The following is a 16,215-nucleotide window of genomic DNA, read 5'->3' as shown; positions in this document are numbered from 1 at the left end:
GCCTCTGGATTTACTAGATCCTCCCTGCAAAGCCATTCTCCCCAGAAATTAAGAAGAAACAATGGAAGCGCTTTATCTCGTGGAAACATTTATCCGAGGACAATATATGTTAATTGAGTACGCTTACAGAATACATTTTTTCATATTGCTTATTTTAATATAAAGTTTTGTATAAAGTCTCATTTGTATGCTGGAAACCTGGCTGTTTGCTGCGGCACACAAACCAAGTTCAAATTAGGAATACATTAGTGTTGGTACTAAAATTACCGTTATTTCAGACGGATACGACAGGGGCATAAAAACGCTCTCCGCCATGTTCACGGTGGCCTGGCTCTGACAGCGCTCAGAATATTTAATGCCTCTACGCTGGCACTCAAATTTCTCCTCTCTTTTCATGTTTACCCTTTAACGAGGCTGTGGGAGGTTCAATCAGATCATGACTGACATAACAAGACAAAAAACATTGAATTATCTCCAGAGCAGTGACAACATGTCTTTATTCAAACATCCATCACATTTCATCATGAATCAGAACAATCAAGAAGTAGAAAAAAAGAAAACATGTACAAAATAAGTAACATCGTGTGTGCTGCTTTTCTTTTAGCATCTGGTTACTTCCTGTTGTGACCCCAGAGGGAGCCTCGACGGTGACAAAGGGACACACAAACGTCCCCCCCAGCTGTTTCCTCCACTCCAGAGGATCACCTCCGGACAGATGAGAGGATCCAAACAAGGTATGGATCTCAGTGAGTAATGCGACCACAGAACCAAATCAGCACAATCCTTGAATCTGAAATCAATCCCCTCCTGAATTCATCTCATGGACACTTGTGTGGATCTAAGATCGGATCAATGTAGGGGAGATAAAGGGGGTCCTTCTTGCTATATAAAGGAGCATGTACTTCTGAAACCTGCACAATGCTCTGGCTGATCCACACACGTGCCACTGGAGGATGAAAGCAGAAGGTTCAAGAAGGGCTCAGGAATATGTTAGGGCAGCTCTTTGCCATATATACTATGATCCAAATGTCTGTGCACAACTTATATTTGAGGTTTTTTGGGTTAAACCTGAAACAGTGTAACAGTGAACTCACTGAAATATCATTCTGCTGCAGGTGTCTAATTAAAATGACCACGATAAAGGTAATTTCAAATAAGATAATAATCATTTATACCTATATCACATTTTCTCCACAATGAATTCACAAGGACACTGTTTGAGATTTATCCCAAAATGCATATCTTTGTCTTACGAAGCTGCTATCTGCTCTATTACAAGTATCCCTTCTGGCCAAAAACAGAAACACAACAAAACAAAAAAAAAAAGATCACAAGAGGTACCAATGGGTGATTTAGGGGATAAAATGATTGCTTACAGTTATCTAGAACAGATGAATACCAGCAGACAGAGAGCGAGGAGCTCAGCCCAGAACAGAACAGGACTGAGGAAAATGTAATTGTTTATGTGTGCGTGCGATGACGCTGTTGGAGATTATTCACTTTCCTCTCAGGATTACACGAGATGGATAAATCCCTCCCTACTCTAAATGTGTTATCTATACTCAACAAGCCCCCAGACACCAATCCTCTATACATTCACATACGTCCCCAGTGGATCAGGACAGATTTGCTCTCAGCAGATCTCTCAGCCTTAGACTCTAAGAAACAACTATGGAAGCACTTTATCTTATGGCAGATTTTTAACTGGGACATTATGTAGTAAAAAATATAAACACTCGCTGTATTTTTTTTGTTGTTGTCTCCAGCAGCATTTCAAATCCGTTGTATAAACACACCAGGTAATTAATGTACCGACAATATCAGTATCATCCTACTTTAATTTTGACTCCCACTAATCCATCCTTCATTGATGACCGAGCTGAAACACAGAGGCCGGTCTCAGAGCTCAGAACATGACCAGAGCCAAGTCACACTTCTGACCAATTACAGCTCGTCATGTCGTGTCCGTCCAATGGCGGTCAGTTTGGAGAGTTGAGCGCTGAACTTTCCATCTCTGTGGGTCACTGGAGGTCAGAGAGGACAGAGCAAATTACCGTCACAAACAATATTAAAATAGCAACAAGGACACGGTATCATTGACGCAAAGCCCCTGAAACCAGCCAGCATCATCTAACAACAAAGGCAGCAGTTTGAGACCTGCAGGTCCAGTTCGACCTGCACTGCCTGTTGGCATGGAAAGTTAATGACAGCAGCAGCAAATTAGATCTGCAGATGCAGATGTGCACCATCTACAGGTAAGGACAGTAATAGCTGCTGCGATTCGGACAGTAGAGCCACCTGCGGGCAACGAGTGTTACAACTGCAATTTCATTTCTCCCTCGTCCTGTAGCTGCTGCTTGTGCTTTTATATTTCACATATAAAACCTAAAAAATGTAATAGTTTTGTTCACTAGAGCATATTTTCTGCTGAATAAGGAAGACCTTGGAGTTCATCCTGCTCACAGTAGATTTGCTGTCCTCCAGATTACTCTGAAGGAAAGGGGTGATTCATGGTTCATTGTCGACTCTAAAGAAACAGGTGTGGTGTGCAGAGGGTCAAAGGAAGCATTAAAGGAAACTTTGCATTGCACTTGAGGTTGATTTTATTGTGTTTTTAGTGTTGAATATTTGAACATTAAAGTGTTGCTTTAATGACTCAAATAAATCTGTTGTTTATTAGTTGGTTTTAATACTGAGCTCTGGAGGGGTTAATAACAGCACTCATCTGTCTGATCTCTGCTAGTCTCTATAAACAGATATCTGCATATGTTAGCAAAATCTGTCAGACAAAGGACAAGACTTTGGTATCAAAAGTGTTCTGGTTTTTGTTTGTACTCTGTTTGTGGTTGGAATAGCATTGGCCAGTCACGTTTTAGTGGGTTTTGGTTGCATGCTTGTGAACAGTCCATGAGGAAAGCAAAAGAGGCAAACACACTGGCCGAAATGCAATCTCAGAACCTGAATAAGCTTCATATTTGCCTTTTTGTATTTACCGAGTTCCTGCACACTCTTAAACATCAAATTGAAGGACTTTTCAAGGAATTTCCAAACCCAACTCCCTCAAACTCAAGGACCCAGCATGGCATAGTTTAAGACGCGGATCAAGGTTAATTACTGTTCTAACACTGAGAATATTTATAATGAGATTTAGCAGGCTTCACAGAAGCTCACAGACAACAAGAGAGTGAGGCTTGAATGTGTGAACACTTCCCAACTGTGCTGTGTTACAGTGATGGTGCACAAAATCAAAAGAACTTCAATTTTTGTGCATGCACAAATTAAATAAATTCAAGCACTTTTAATGGCCCATGTCTATCTACGTATATTTTTAGAGCTGTACCTGACACAGAATTATGTCAAACCAATCGGATGTGGTCTTTCAATACAAAGATTCGACTCATTGTTCCATTTTTTCCATAAAAAGTTTGAAGAGAGTTTGAATGGAGTCAAGTGGGACGTTCAGGGCGACAGCAAATATCTTGAACAAGCAAAGTTAGCCCACTGAGCTGCTGCGTGCTAATGATGCTAATGCTAACAAAGGAAATGTGCAACAATATTATTTTCTGACACTAGATATCAACAAAAAGCCAAAGACTGTCTCCTATTTAGCTGCTGCGAGCTGTAAATTCACCACAGTAGCGTTATCTTAGGCAGCTGCCTCTATCTCTATCAGACTCACCTTGGGTCTGGGTCTGCAGCTGCCTGTACCGGAGAGCAGCATGAAAGCGAGAAGCACTCACTCTGCAGCTCAATCTGGGGACTGAAATGTACCCAGAAGTACACTGACTAACAAAATCCAATCAAAACAACTGCTTGACTTGAGTCGACTGAGGCGCCTCCAACTGATGATCCAAATCTTTGACTTTCACGGGACAGCCCTATCTATTTTCCAAAACTTTCAATGCCTTGAGTTTTTCCCTCAAATATGGAAACTTCTAAGAGTTTCAGGGACATGGGGGAACGCCGCATTTATATGCAGTTATCTGTTTATGGAGAGTAGTGCGCTATCAACTTCACTCTAGCGTCACAAGTTACTAATCGGACTGGAAACCATGACCAGCTCATGTCAGATATCCATTATCTGGATATCCACTCGGTACTCCGGAACCCCCCAAAATAGTGTTTTGCCCGCAGAGACTATAATATTGTCAGACCGATAGCCGATGGGTTCCAAGATTTGATGTTCATTCTGTTTCCCTGATAATTTGCATTTGACTGCCACAAGCTGAATTGTATTTGTATTTACATATCTACCGCAGACGACGGTGATACAGTACAGTTTATCTCTATCCATAATTAGAGTACAGTAATCCGTCCTTATAATTTATACGTAGTAAAACTTCAAAGACAAAGCACATCAGCAGCTGAAACAATCTCATTGCCTGCAGGTGGCACAAATGATAAAACTGCGAACACAACTTTGCCTGTAGGTGTCGACATCTCTGGATATCTGCAGGTCTAAACTGCAGTGACTTTTCTCTCCTGTAGGTGGTGCAGGTTGGCATATAAAAACTGGTCTGGTGAATGGTTCCCCCTTGTGGAGAATCTGAAGCCGGCTCACTGTGAACATTTATATCAATGAACTGGCCTGTAACTCACCCACAAACTTGTTTTACATCTAAAACAGTGATTTACCTGCTATACTACTGTTAAGGACTTTATCCCTATGAATCATGACTGGAAGTGTTTCCCAGAGGTCTCACAGGGATGGGATTATCCTAAAGTCTGTGATAGTTGCTGGAAATTGAGTCTATAAGCCTCTGTACTGTTGAGTCTAATCTGCTGTTACAGTAAATTGCTGTGTGACTTGTCAAATCCTGCTAATCACAGTCCGGAACTGGAGCCACAGTGGGGATTTGTGAGGAAAATGAATAACAACAAATAATGCTATAGGGACAAATGGCAACCCACTCACAGCTGGAGCATATGCTTCATAGGGAAATCAGCAGGGAACTCGCAACGTGATGGAGAGGAGGTAGGGAGCGAGAGATTGACGTGACATGCAGAGGGAGTTGATTGAACACTTGGAAATACAATCAGTTTCTCACCTGTTGAGTCTCCTACGATAAATTCCTCCGGCTTCAAAGGCACGTCACTCTGTCCTGCGCCCGCTGTCTGAGACTGGATACAGCAAAGAGCAGCAGGGATAAAGAGAAGGAGGAAGAAAAGAAAGAAGGGGAAAAGGAAGGAAATAAACAAAAACAGGATGAGAGGCGGCACAGGAGACAATTTTTTTGCAACAGACGGGCCGGGAGAGTAGGAGGATGTGGCGACAAGGTCAAGGAGATTGTGTGCGGGGGTGGCAGGTGTGTTTGTTTGTGTATGTGAGGTTATTTTCATCTCATCATTTAGTTGAAGTTATTTTCTGTGTGTGTGTCTCTTCTGCTTGCAGGGCACGGAGCCAGAGCAGGAGGAGGAAACATGTGCTCTCACTAATGACAGAGTGTCAGGACTGCCCTTGCTGGGGGAAGGAGGCGTGTCAAGGTGTGTGCTTCACTTCGCAGACGGCCACATCAGACACAGCAGACCTCCGCTAAGTGACTGAGCTCAGGAAGAGTCCAGACATTAACCTTCCATGAAACATTATGTGTGCAGACACGTCGACGAGTTTGACTTCCAGGAGAAATAAAGCTTTTCTGTTACTTTGACCGTCTCTGCCTGTGTTGGTTTGTCAAAGTCAGTGCTAGCTGGGATGTAGCTACAACCATCATTAGAGGACAATGGATCTAAAAATGTACAGCGACTTGTGGAGCAAATGATGGGTTTCCATGGATACATAAGCATTAGTGGAGGGGATGTGCAGTAAAGCAAGAGTCAGGTCCAAAGTGCAAGTAATAGCGTGTTTTAGGACTGTGTGGCTGGGTACATTCAGCGATGTCGTGGCTCTCAGATGATGTTAGGTGACATTTAATCTTGAGTAGCCCGACCTTTGTATCTAATGAAGGTCTGGAGAAAACCTCAGTTTAATCACCCTGGGGAAAAAACTTAAAGATCCTGAAGCAGCCACTTCATAGGTTATGAGTTTGGTAATAGTTATTTATGGAAACAGCACCTCTGGTTGATTGTGGTGCAGTAAAATGAATTGTCCATAGCGTTCCTTTGACAATTTAAGGCACCAGAATGGCAAACTGTCAACACTTTTTCTAACCGATGCAATTTTAAGACCCCAACCGCGGCAACATTTTCGCCACTTTGGGCTATTTGTGCCCCAGTAAGGAGTCTTAAAACCTCAAAATGAGTTAGCATTTTACTACTCACGGTTCCCTCGTCTCAAAGTCCATAGGTTATTTGAATGGGTTTATGGTTACATGACTGAAATAAGGTCTGTGGTTAACACGAGCTTAAGAGACTGAAACATTTTGTTCTATCACGTAAAATATGTCCCTTGTGAACTTTGAAGCTTCTATGTGGCTTCAAAAATGTGGTTGCTAACAAGAGGTTGAATGAGACTACAGGACGTCATCACGCCGAACATGCCTCTACAGTCTGGTTATGATGGCGACGTTGGGTCATGTGACCATAGTGTAGTTAGTTTATAGCTTAACGCTAGCAACATTAACATTAACATTTGTTTGCCACAAGAGCTTATTTTCAGCAATGACCCAAAATCCAATTGAAAAATCCCATTGGCTTTTTGACGGGGGAACCAGTGCGATGCTCACTTCAGCGTCAGCCTACAGAAAAACATCATGCCTGGGGCACTTAATTAAAGCTTGGAACTCTCAGCATATTGTTAATCAAGTGGTCTAACCAAACACTACACTTCTGCACATCTTCTCAGCTCTGTTTTCAGGCTTTCGAAAATCTAACTAGTGACCGGAGATCTTGGCCAATCACAGGTCATTTCAGAGAGAGGGCATTCCTATTGGCTGTTCTACAAATGCAGGTGCATGTGCACGTCCCGTCGGGTGAAAGTCTGATTCAATGGCAAAGAATCCTGCACAGGAAGTTACTTTTCCTGCACTGGCAACAACTGGCTACACTGCAAAGCAACCAAAAAAAAGGAAGACAGACTTCTCAAAAACATAGTCTGACAATAAACAAAGTAAAACCCGTGCCAATATCGGAAAAGCTTTTAAGAGATGGAAAGAAAATGTTGCAAATAGTTTAACCTTCTGCCAACCAGAACTAAAAGCTCATAGCTGTGGCTTCGAGTTCATGTAGCTAATATCAGCAGGAGCCTTCAATCACAGCGTGTCCTCGCCTCACCCCCACCACTACAGACCACATTGCCCCATGTGTGACAACTAAAGACATCTAATTATGGGGCGGCTGTGGCTCAGGAGGTAGAGCGGATCGTCCACTAATCTGGAGATCGACAAGTTGATCCCTGGTTCCTCCAGTCTGCATGTAGAAGTATCCTTGGGCAAGATACTGAACCCCAAATTGCTCTCGACGGCTGTTTCATCAGTGTGTGAGTGTGTTTAAACTGAGTAGCAGGTGGCACTTTTGTGTGTGTGAAAGGCTTTGAGTAGTCAGAAGACTAGAAAGGCGCTATACAAGTACAAGTCCTTTTACCATTTCCCATAACCCTTTTCACATATCATGAATATTGAGACGTATCCTAACCCCATTTATACAGAGATGTTACATGCATTTCGTACTTTATACATATCCATATCCAGGAGAGAGGGCCGCTGTGGCAACATAACAGATTGTGTCATTACATGTGACGCTGATCTTTTCACAGAGGGCTTGATCAAAGTGTAGATGTTGACAGCTACCCGCTTTGTGGTCAGAAAAGCAAAGTTAAAAAACTGCAAGACAGAAAAATCCTGCCTTAATCTCCTCCCTGAGCCTGACTAATACATTGCTGTGTTGCTGGTGCAAAGGTGGAAGGTTTATTATCTGCAGGCTTCGCAAAAATGTTCATCAGCTGTGTTTTGCCTTGATTTTTTGACATTTGTGCAGACACTGTAAATTCAACGCTCTAAAAATGTTTTGGGGGCGAAGGAGAGAGAAGCTTTAATCTCAACACTGACAAGGTGTATTAAAAGTGTGAAGTAACATCGAGGGAAAACTTTTTTTACTCCGCTTTGTCTTTGTTAGGCAGTAAAGTCCTGGGAGCGTCTCGCTGCCCAACATAAGCTTCACAACTTATCACTCAGTGGGGGAAAAGCCGAGGAGCTAAAAACCAAGGAGGTGTTGCACCTGCAGCATGGTAACTACGTTCTGCAGGATGTGCTGCAATTTGGCTTCTGACAAATTACAACACTGAGGACAAGGGACGTGTTAATCATTTTTTAAGATAAAATACATTGGCTGTGGGTTACCTTGGTGTTTCATAACAAGGACCTGCATTAAAACTGGGGTATTAAATCAAAGTCAGCACACCTTTGACTTCCTTTAGTTAGAAAAGAGAGAACAGAGAGAATGCACAACAAACTGACAATATATAAATACATCTTCTCTTATTTTTGTTTGTATCCATAGTTTGTTCTTATTTTGTTAGTACCCACTGATTTCTGGGGTCACCAATGTTTTTTTATTCTCGCTCTTCTCTTGGGTAAGAGAAAATTGTGATCCAAAAAAACTCAGCTCATTTCCACAGTTCAAACATTGTTTGTCTAATGCCAAGAAACACAAGTTTTAAATTTGAGGAACATAAAAAACACAATCAAATTTACATTAATGACTTTAGTTGTTCTTTTATCTCAGACATGTAAGGATGTTACAAACCTTACAATACATTATTATATGTTTTAGAGCAGTGGTTCCCAACTGGTGGGTCGTGGTCCGAAAGTGGGTCGCGGGGTCCGTTCTGAATGGACAGTAAGCGACACGCAAATGTGTCAAGTTTGTACAAAACACATTTTATTTTTAAGTACAGCAAATTTCTGGCACAGAGCTTTTATTTTCCCGCTGTAGAGTAAGTGACTAACGAACAGGTACTTCACAGAGACAACAAACTAGCTCAATGACATGGCAAAACACGAGTATTCACTGAAAAGCGTGTGGACCTTGAACTAATGACTACTTAACAAATGACAAATCTGGACCCTGTGACTGGACCAGTTGGGAACCACTGTTTTAGAGTAATTAAAATGACTGGATTATAAAATTTGTGGGCTTAAGAAATACCACTATACGTTGTTGACTGATCCAAATTACTGAAATTTCAGTTCACTGTGCGTCCCGACCGGTGGTCGAATGTTAAACTTACTCAAAGTACTACACTTAGTGCAAACCTGACGTACTTTTACTTGAGTATTTTTATCTAATGCGACTTTCTACTTCTACTCCACGACACTGCAAATGGAAATACTTGAATATTTGATAACTTCAATTACTAGTTACAGACCATCTGAAAATATACAAGTGCAGCTGAAATGATCAGTGGACCCATTACAAAATTAATATGTAACCATTTTGATAATCGTTCGTCATTTTTCATACAAACACATTTCATGGTTCCAGCCTCTCAAATGTGAAATCTGCTGCTTTTTCTTTTGATTATTTTAAATATTTTGATTTGTTAAATTGATTTAAATTTTCTGCATTGAGTAATTTGATTTTTAATACTAAAAAAACATTTAGATTTTTCTGACTGTCCTTACATACTTTTAATTAAGTAACATTTTATTGCAGGACTTTTACTAGTAACAGAGTATTTGTACAGTGTGGTATTAGTAGTTTTATTTCAGTAAAGGATCTGACTACTTCCTCCACCACAGCTGCTACTGACATGTCATTTACAGCTTCACAAATGTTTCCCGTAACACCAGCACTGATGATCAGGAAAATCATGTTTACTTTGTTTAAGTTTATTAACAGTATGCTGACTTTACTACTGCATGAGTTCCTCTTCTTCCAGACATTTTGGTGGCATCTCAGTAGTTCTTGGGCATGTGTCGGAGTATTTGCACACGACACTAAACCTGCCCTTATATAGTGTTTAGGGCACTTCACCTATGCTTAAAGGTTACTTATAATCAAATGGGATTCATCATTTAGCACACATGGGTAAGAGCAGATTTGGATGGTTAAGAATGTTTGGTGCATCTGGAGTTAACTTCTCTTATTTTTTCTCTTAAGCTAAGATAAATTTAAGAGTGTTGCTGCATCAGGCCCAGTGTCACACAAATATAAAGATGTAACCGACTGATAAAGGAGCCATGTTGTATGTGGTTACCAGAAATTGAAAAGTATTCAGTTGCTGAATGGAAAGCTGGCTATCCCTGCTGAGGACCAGTTGACAACATTAAAAACAAGTTCATGTACAGGACAGGCCACATTTCCGTCTCACAGCTAAGGGACTTGTGTTTTATACTTACATATGCGTTGGCATATTCAATTTTGGTTCCCTTTAGTTCAGCTTTGAACTGAGTGAAAAACAGGTAGGACTTCCCCTGAGGCCTGGCGGGGATAAAAGGGAAATATTTGTTACCAACATTAAGTCATTTGCATAAATTCATTCGCTTATTAAGTCAGTGCAGGACGCGAATACATTTCAAGCGCAAGGTTAGAAACTTTGTTGTATTGTCTCTGCGCTCTACTGGGGCTGTCACGATTAACTACAGTCAAAGAGTGACTCAGAGGAGAGACACAGACGAGACAAAATTTCACTGAGGACACACAGAACATCAGGGTCACTGAGCTGAGGAAGCGTCTCGCCTCAGTGTGTATGTGTATGTGTGTGTGTGTGTGTGTGTGTGTCTCACCTCCACACAGAGCAGGAAAACAGCCTGTCGTCGTCACTCAGACCCACGCTCATCAGCCATTGCTGTTGCAGAGGAAAATTTATGCATACNTGAGCTGAGGAAGCGTCTCGCCTCAGTGTGTATGTGTGTGTGTGTGTGTGTGTGTGTGTGTGTGTGTCTCACCTCCACACAGAGCAGGAAAACAGCCTGTCATCGTCACTCAGACCCACGCTCATCAGCCATTGCTGTTGCAGAGGAAAATTTATGCATACAACTGCTGTAACCAAATCAATAAACTGATGCTTGAGACTGACAGTGAGAGGCACACACTCACCTCGTTGGTTCCCCCTTGTGAAGCATAAGTGAATGAGCATTCATACTCCTTCTGAAATTAAGAGAGCGAAACATGGTGCATCATTAAACCTGCTTATAATTTTTATTACTGAGCTTTACATGCTATTAATTTACACCTTCCATCAATCTACAAACTACTGATTATCTCTGTCAAATGTGCATTTCAGAAACAGGAGTGTGTGCATCAGTTTTTATCAAGCAAACACACAAAAGCTTTCATCCCCGCAGCCTCACAAAGGCAAAGATTAGCTTTCTTGTCTATGTTTCATGTCATTATGAATTCAAAGGTCTGTTCTGGCTGCTACTGTGATAACAGTGTTTTGGAGACATCAATTCTCTCCTCAGGTAAAGACGTTTCTCACAGCAAACGCTTTGACATGCTCTACAGGAAAATGTTACACCTGATATTGTGTGTGAAGAGTGAATATTTAAGTTAGGGCAGAGATATCACATCATGATGAAACGATTTCTGTTGTCCAAAGTGATGACTTTTACAAAACTGTAAAACACATACATGTGATTTTGCAGACATTTACCATAGTGTTAGTTAGTTATTTGAAACACCTAGACAGTGTGGCTTGGACACATCATCAGTGATGAACCCAGGGTCATTGGGTGTTTTGGCTCTTAGATCATCAGACACCCTCATCTGGGCGACCCAGCCGGGGGTGATCAGTCCCGGCTTGTTTCCAAACAGCGCGCTACACCATGGATCTGCCCTCTTGATCCACAGCCACCTTGAGGCTTTTTTGCAGCCTCACTGATACTTCCGGTGGCTTTCCTCTCCTGCAACACTCTGATGACAAGGGACCTGAGTGTCCGGTGCACTGCAGTGAATATCTATATTGTATAATGTGGTTTTTAGAGGAAAATTTTATGATAATGGTTAATGGGGGCGGCAGTAGCTCAGTCCATAGGGACTTGGGTTGGGATCAGAGGGTTCGGAGGGTCGCCTGTTCAAGTCCCCGTCCGGACCAAATATGGAGCATGGACTGGTAGCTGGAGAGGTGCCAGTTCACTTGAGCAAGGCACCGAACCCCCCAACCGCTTGGGGCGCCTGACCAAGGCAGCCCCCTCACTCTGACATCTCTCCACTTTGTGCATGAATAGGTCCTGTTTGTGCATGTGTGTGTCTTTCGGACCTGTGTGTTAATGACAATGACAACAAAAAACTTTTATAGTGTGAGTCTGGGATGCTGGCTTGTCAGTTTTGCCCAGTTGGAGCTCATTTGATTAACAAATGTGCTTTTACAATATGCTGCTGCAATAACTGTGTCAATGCAGTATATATTTGATATATTCATACTGGTGTTGAAACATGGCTACAGTCATCATACCGTATATAAGTGAGGAAAAAGGAGAAAAGGGAGCAAATTTCTACACAGTTTTATGCATTTGGATATGTAGTGTGGTCTCATGAAGCCAAAACATATAAATGTTAATTAAAGGTAGTGTTTTAAATTTATCACACCAGTGATGCTCTGTTATTCATATAACAGCTGTGTGTATCATTTTGGGGGAAACAATCAGTTTATCGGAGGAGAGAACGTGGTTTTAGGTGCAATGTTTCATTTTGCAAGAGATTTGTGGAGTTGTGACAAAATGGATAACTCTTTCCAGTTTTGCATTTTTAGTACTGAGCTGTAGTTTCAGGAAATATGTTTAAACAATTGGGGAAAACTGCAGTAAAACCTGCTTTTCCTGCTTTATCAGGTCAGTGTCTGCTGTGAAAAAATGCCTATAGTGATGGGCATTTGTTATTATTTTAGCCTGTTTTAACAGCAAATTACAAAGCAATTAATTCATACATAAAAATAATACTTGACAATAAAATAAAAGCAATTAGTTGCAGTCTTGATGTCCGGATATTGTATTAAAACTTCACTTTCAAACTACACACAAAAGAAGCACTGCACATTCATCAAACCTGTCAGCCAATCAAAGGAGCCATTGTGTCACTGAGGCAGCGACGTGTCAGCCTCTCACAGGCTGTGTCGTCATCACGCCGCGACTGTAGTTTTTCCGTGTATGTCATTTTAAATAGCAAATATAGCAAATGTGACACACTACAATGAGATAAACACATACTACACACACAATATAATTCGTGATATATTTAATTCTGTTATTAATCTGTCAAATACTTAATGAGCGATTAAAACGGAGCGAATTACGATAAACTACAGGGTGAACTAGCTTACATTCAAACCGAGTTATACTTGCACGTTCATATTTAGCCTCACTGCAGCTTGGTGTCTGGTTGCAGTTTAAAAACGTTAGCTAGCTGTGTGAAATAAAGACAGTAACGTTACTTTATTCAGTCACTTACAATCGCCTCGGTGAAAGTATGCACCACTCCTCCCGGTTTAACGTTGAACTCCACCGTCTTGGTTCGATCAGGAGAAGCATCGACCGGGACTAACGAAGCAGTCAACGCGAACACGAGCAGGAACGCCAGACTGACAGCGCAGAAGTTATTTTGGGTGGCCATCTCTTCCTCCTCCTTTAGATGTGTAGTGGTGTGTCGCTGTGAGTGGCTCCCTGGGTTACCGAGTATCCCGTCGACTGTGGATGACGTCATACCAGGCGTCACACACCAAACCAAGGAAACAAAATATGGCAAAATAAGTAAAACATGACAAACATAAAAAAGACGATTCCCTCCACTTAATGGTAATAAAAAATACAGTCTTTATTGATATAGTTTATAGATTAACTTCTCTTAATACTGACGAATTAAAGTATGAGTTCAGAATTCATTGTAACGTTACCATTCATGGCCACACGATGTCACTCTCGTTCATACAACATTAATTTTTAATGACGCACAGCAGTAGAGACTTATGTGAAGTAGATATCATGCCTAAGCTCAGATGTTTATCAAAAAAAGACAAACAATAATAGGGAATATAAAATACACCACAGAGTTAGATTATATTCTATCATACAAATGCATCTTCAGATATTTTAATTATGGCTCTGCTACTGTACTTCATGGTGAAAATGACTGAAAGAGAATTTCATGTAGGTCCCAATACATCATGAAAATGCGGCAATGACATGTGAAGGTGAAATCCTCCAGAGCAAAGCTAGTAAGTGGATCTTGATCTGAGATTGTTTAGTCAAATTAAGTCACATTACACAAACTTAAGTTTTTTTTTGTTTTTGTTTTTTAAAGAATCCTCTATAGGGAATATAGGGGGGAAAATTCAGAAGTAAAAAATGACATCTTCCACATATTATTGTGAATTGAATATCCCTAGAGGTAATTGTAGTGTGTATGAATATTTAGAATATATAAACATACAAAAAATTATGCACGAAAAGGTAAAAAAAAAAGAAAAATGCTTAACAAACCATTAAAAATAATTACAAGAATACAAAAAACAGGCTAGTTAGGTGGCAAAGTCTGTATTAAGTGTGAAATAATTACACCAACAATATAATGCTATCAAAGTGTTGCTTTGTACAAGATGGAAAACTCTCTCTCACATACAAACACACCTCTGTTTAGTTATATGTATGTCTCTTTTTACTGCCTGGCTGCAGCCCAGGATGTCATACACAGGTGTAAAGGGGAGAGGGTGGAGTACACACCGTAGGCAAGTCCAGTTGCCTACGATATAGCACTTATGATGACCATGACCTGGATGACTGAGAATCTTCACCGAAATAGAGTACACATCTCTCTTTCATGAATTCAGGTGTTGCATGAACATGTCATTGACGTTTCTTGTCTCATAACAAAGTCTCGTGTCAGCTTATTTCAATCATTCTTTACTGCAACATGTGGTTTACATGGAAACAGATAAATGGAGGCTTTTTCCCCCAAAGATCTACATACTGTCCTTGATGTCTGGGTCTTCCACAAAGTATTGCAGTTTGAGGATTAAATAAGCTTTTTTTTAATCAATTTATAGTCACAGCTGTTAGACTGTTATTATTCTAGGCTGTCTATGGGGTATAAGATACTGTGACAGGAATGGATGATGTGGTGCAGAATATAAGAGAAGATAACTGTTTTGTTTTTCCTATCAAGGCACATTTGGACTCAGCACCAGAAGTGCAATAAACTTAATTTGCCAAGCATGTTGACACATAACACTAAATAAGACATGCAGACAAACATTTAGCTATTACTTAAAGGTGGGTTTGTATGGAAAAATAAATATAAATGTACATAAAAACAGCTGGATAGCAAAAGTTCATTATGTTTTTTACAGGTAATATTGTTTATTAAAATTGTAGCTTTGAGGCCTGGTTTGCACTGTACTGTATGAATGGTGGAAGAGTGCACTACAAAGAACATTGGAATTAAGATTGCGTGGATTGATGACTAACAATGAACAGTAAAAGAACATTATGTAGATGTCATTGGACATTTAGTATCATAGGTTATGTATGCACAGTAAGATTTGATGTTTTATTGCACACATATTAATTCCAAACTATAATCGGCAAAACGATTTCAGTGGATTTAACTGAAAGTGGCTCCTGCTGCTGTTTTGACTCAGCATGTCAAAACATAAAGAAATGCCTCAACAACTGAGAGGAAAATATCTTTGGCAGTTCCTTTGAAGCATTTAAACTACACTTTAAATGAGCACTATTAAAGCTCAAGGCTTTGCATCATCTGATCTGTGAAATAACACTGTGATAGACTTTAAAAGGATAAGACACTCTGATTATTTGCCACTTAAATTCAGGTCTGCCAAGGGAATATTTCTGCAAACACTAGACAGCAAGCCTGCTAAAACACATATTCCCGTGTTCTCTGTGCCAAATACTGTACATGCACATTCCTGTCTTTTTCACAGTAGAGCATTTTGTGTTACAGGAGACAGACACAGTCTCATGTCTGCTCCTACATGTCTGCATGCATGTGTATGTGTGTTTTTATACGTATGTCTCTGGAGCCCTAAAACGTCGCCCTCGTGACAGATGAACAGATGTTTGGTATGAGAGGAGACATCTTAACGTTGTCTGACACTCATGTGTTAAACCCGTAAAACAATAGCAGCATTTAGAGTCACATTCAGACCTAAAATAAGCGGAGGGTTTCAGCTGAATAACCTGTCCGCCCTCTTCACCCTTCTCCTCACTCTCCTCCTCTGTTTGCAGCCTCATCCGGACCGCCTCCCTGCCCAATCCCACTTCCCAGCCCAAAAATAATACAATAACAGGATTAATAACAGCATGCACTCACTCAGACAGCCTGTTG

General features: G+C 40.7%; 1 protein-coding gene across 2 annotated transcripts; it reads right to left on the bottom strand.

The window, feature by feature from the left end:
- Positions 1 to 468: 468 nt before the first annotated feature.
- On the bottom strand, positions 469 to 13,566 carry mydgf (myeloid-derived growth factor). 2 transcript variants are annotated; one of them, XM_050054927.1, is made up of 6 exons: positions 13,324 to 13,566; positions 10,975 to 11,025; positions 10,824 to 10,885; positions 10,275 to 10,356; positions 5,049 to 5,121; positions 469 to 2,024 (listed from the first exon to the last, which is right to left on the bottom strand). In XM_050054927.1, the coding sequence occupies exons 1-6, from the start codon at positions 13,483 to 13,485 to the stop codon at positions 1,945 to 1,947; spliced, it is 510 nt and encodes a 169-aa protein (XP_049910884.1). In that variant the 5' UTR covers positions 13,486 to 13,566; the 3' UTR covers positions 469 to 1,944. The 2 variants fall into 2 exon arrangements, with proteins under 2 accessions (XP_049910884.1, XP_049910885.1); XM_050054928.1 differs by lacking the exon at positions 10,824 to 10,885 and adding an exon at positions 10,662 to 10,723.
- Positions 13,567 to 16,215: the final 2,649 nt, after the last annotated feature.

Source organism: Epinephelus moara, chromosome 10 (assembly GCF_006386435.1).
Source record: "Epinephelus moara isolate mb chromosome 10, YSFRI_EMoa_1.0, whole genome shotgun sequence".
Classification (NCBI taxonomy): domain Eukaryota; kingdom Metazoa; phylum Chordata; class Actinopteri; order Perciformes; family Serranidae; genus Epinephelus; species Epinephelus moara.
The sequence above is the reverse complement of the archived record's forward strand: the minus strand, read 5'-3'. Positions and strand labels throughout refer to the sequence as shown.

Bases quoted from the DNA above. Each gene is read 5' to 3' on its own strand.
- mydgf (XM_050054927.1), bottom strand. From the start codon at position 13,485: ATGGCCACCCAAAATAACTTCTGCGCTGTCAGTCTGGCGTTCCTGCTC. The intron at 11,026-13,323 runs GTAAGTGACTGA...TCTTAATTTCAG, and splicing joins ATACTTTCACCGAGGCGATT to AAGGAGTATGAATGCTCATT. The intron at 2,025-5,048 runs GTGAGAAACTGA...TCTGACCTCCAG, and splicing joins TATCGTAGGAGACTCAACAG to TGACCCACAGAGATGGAAAG.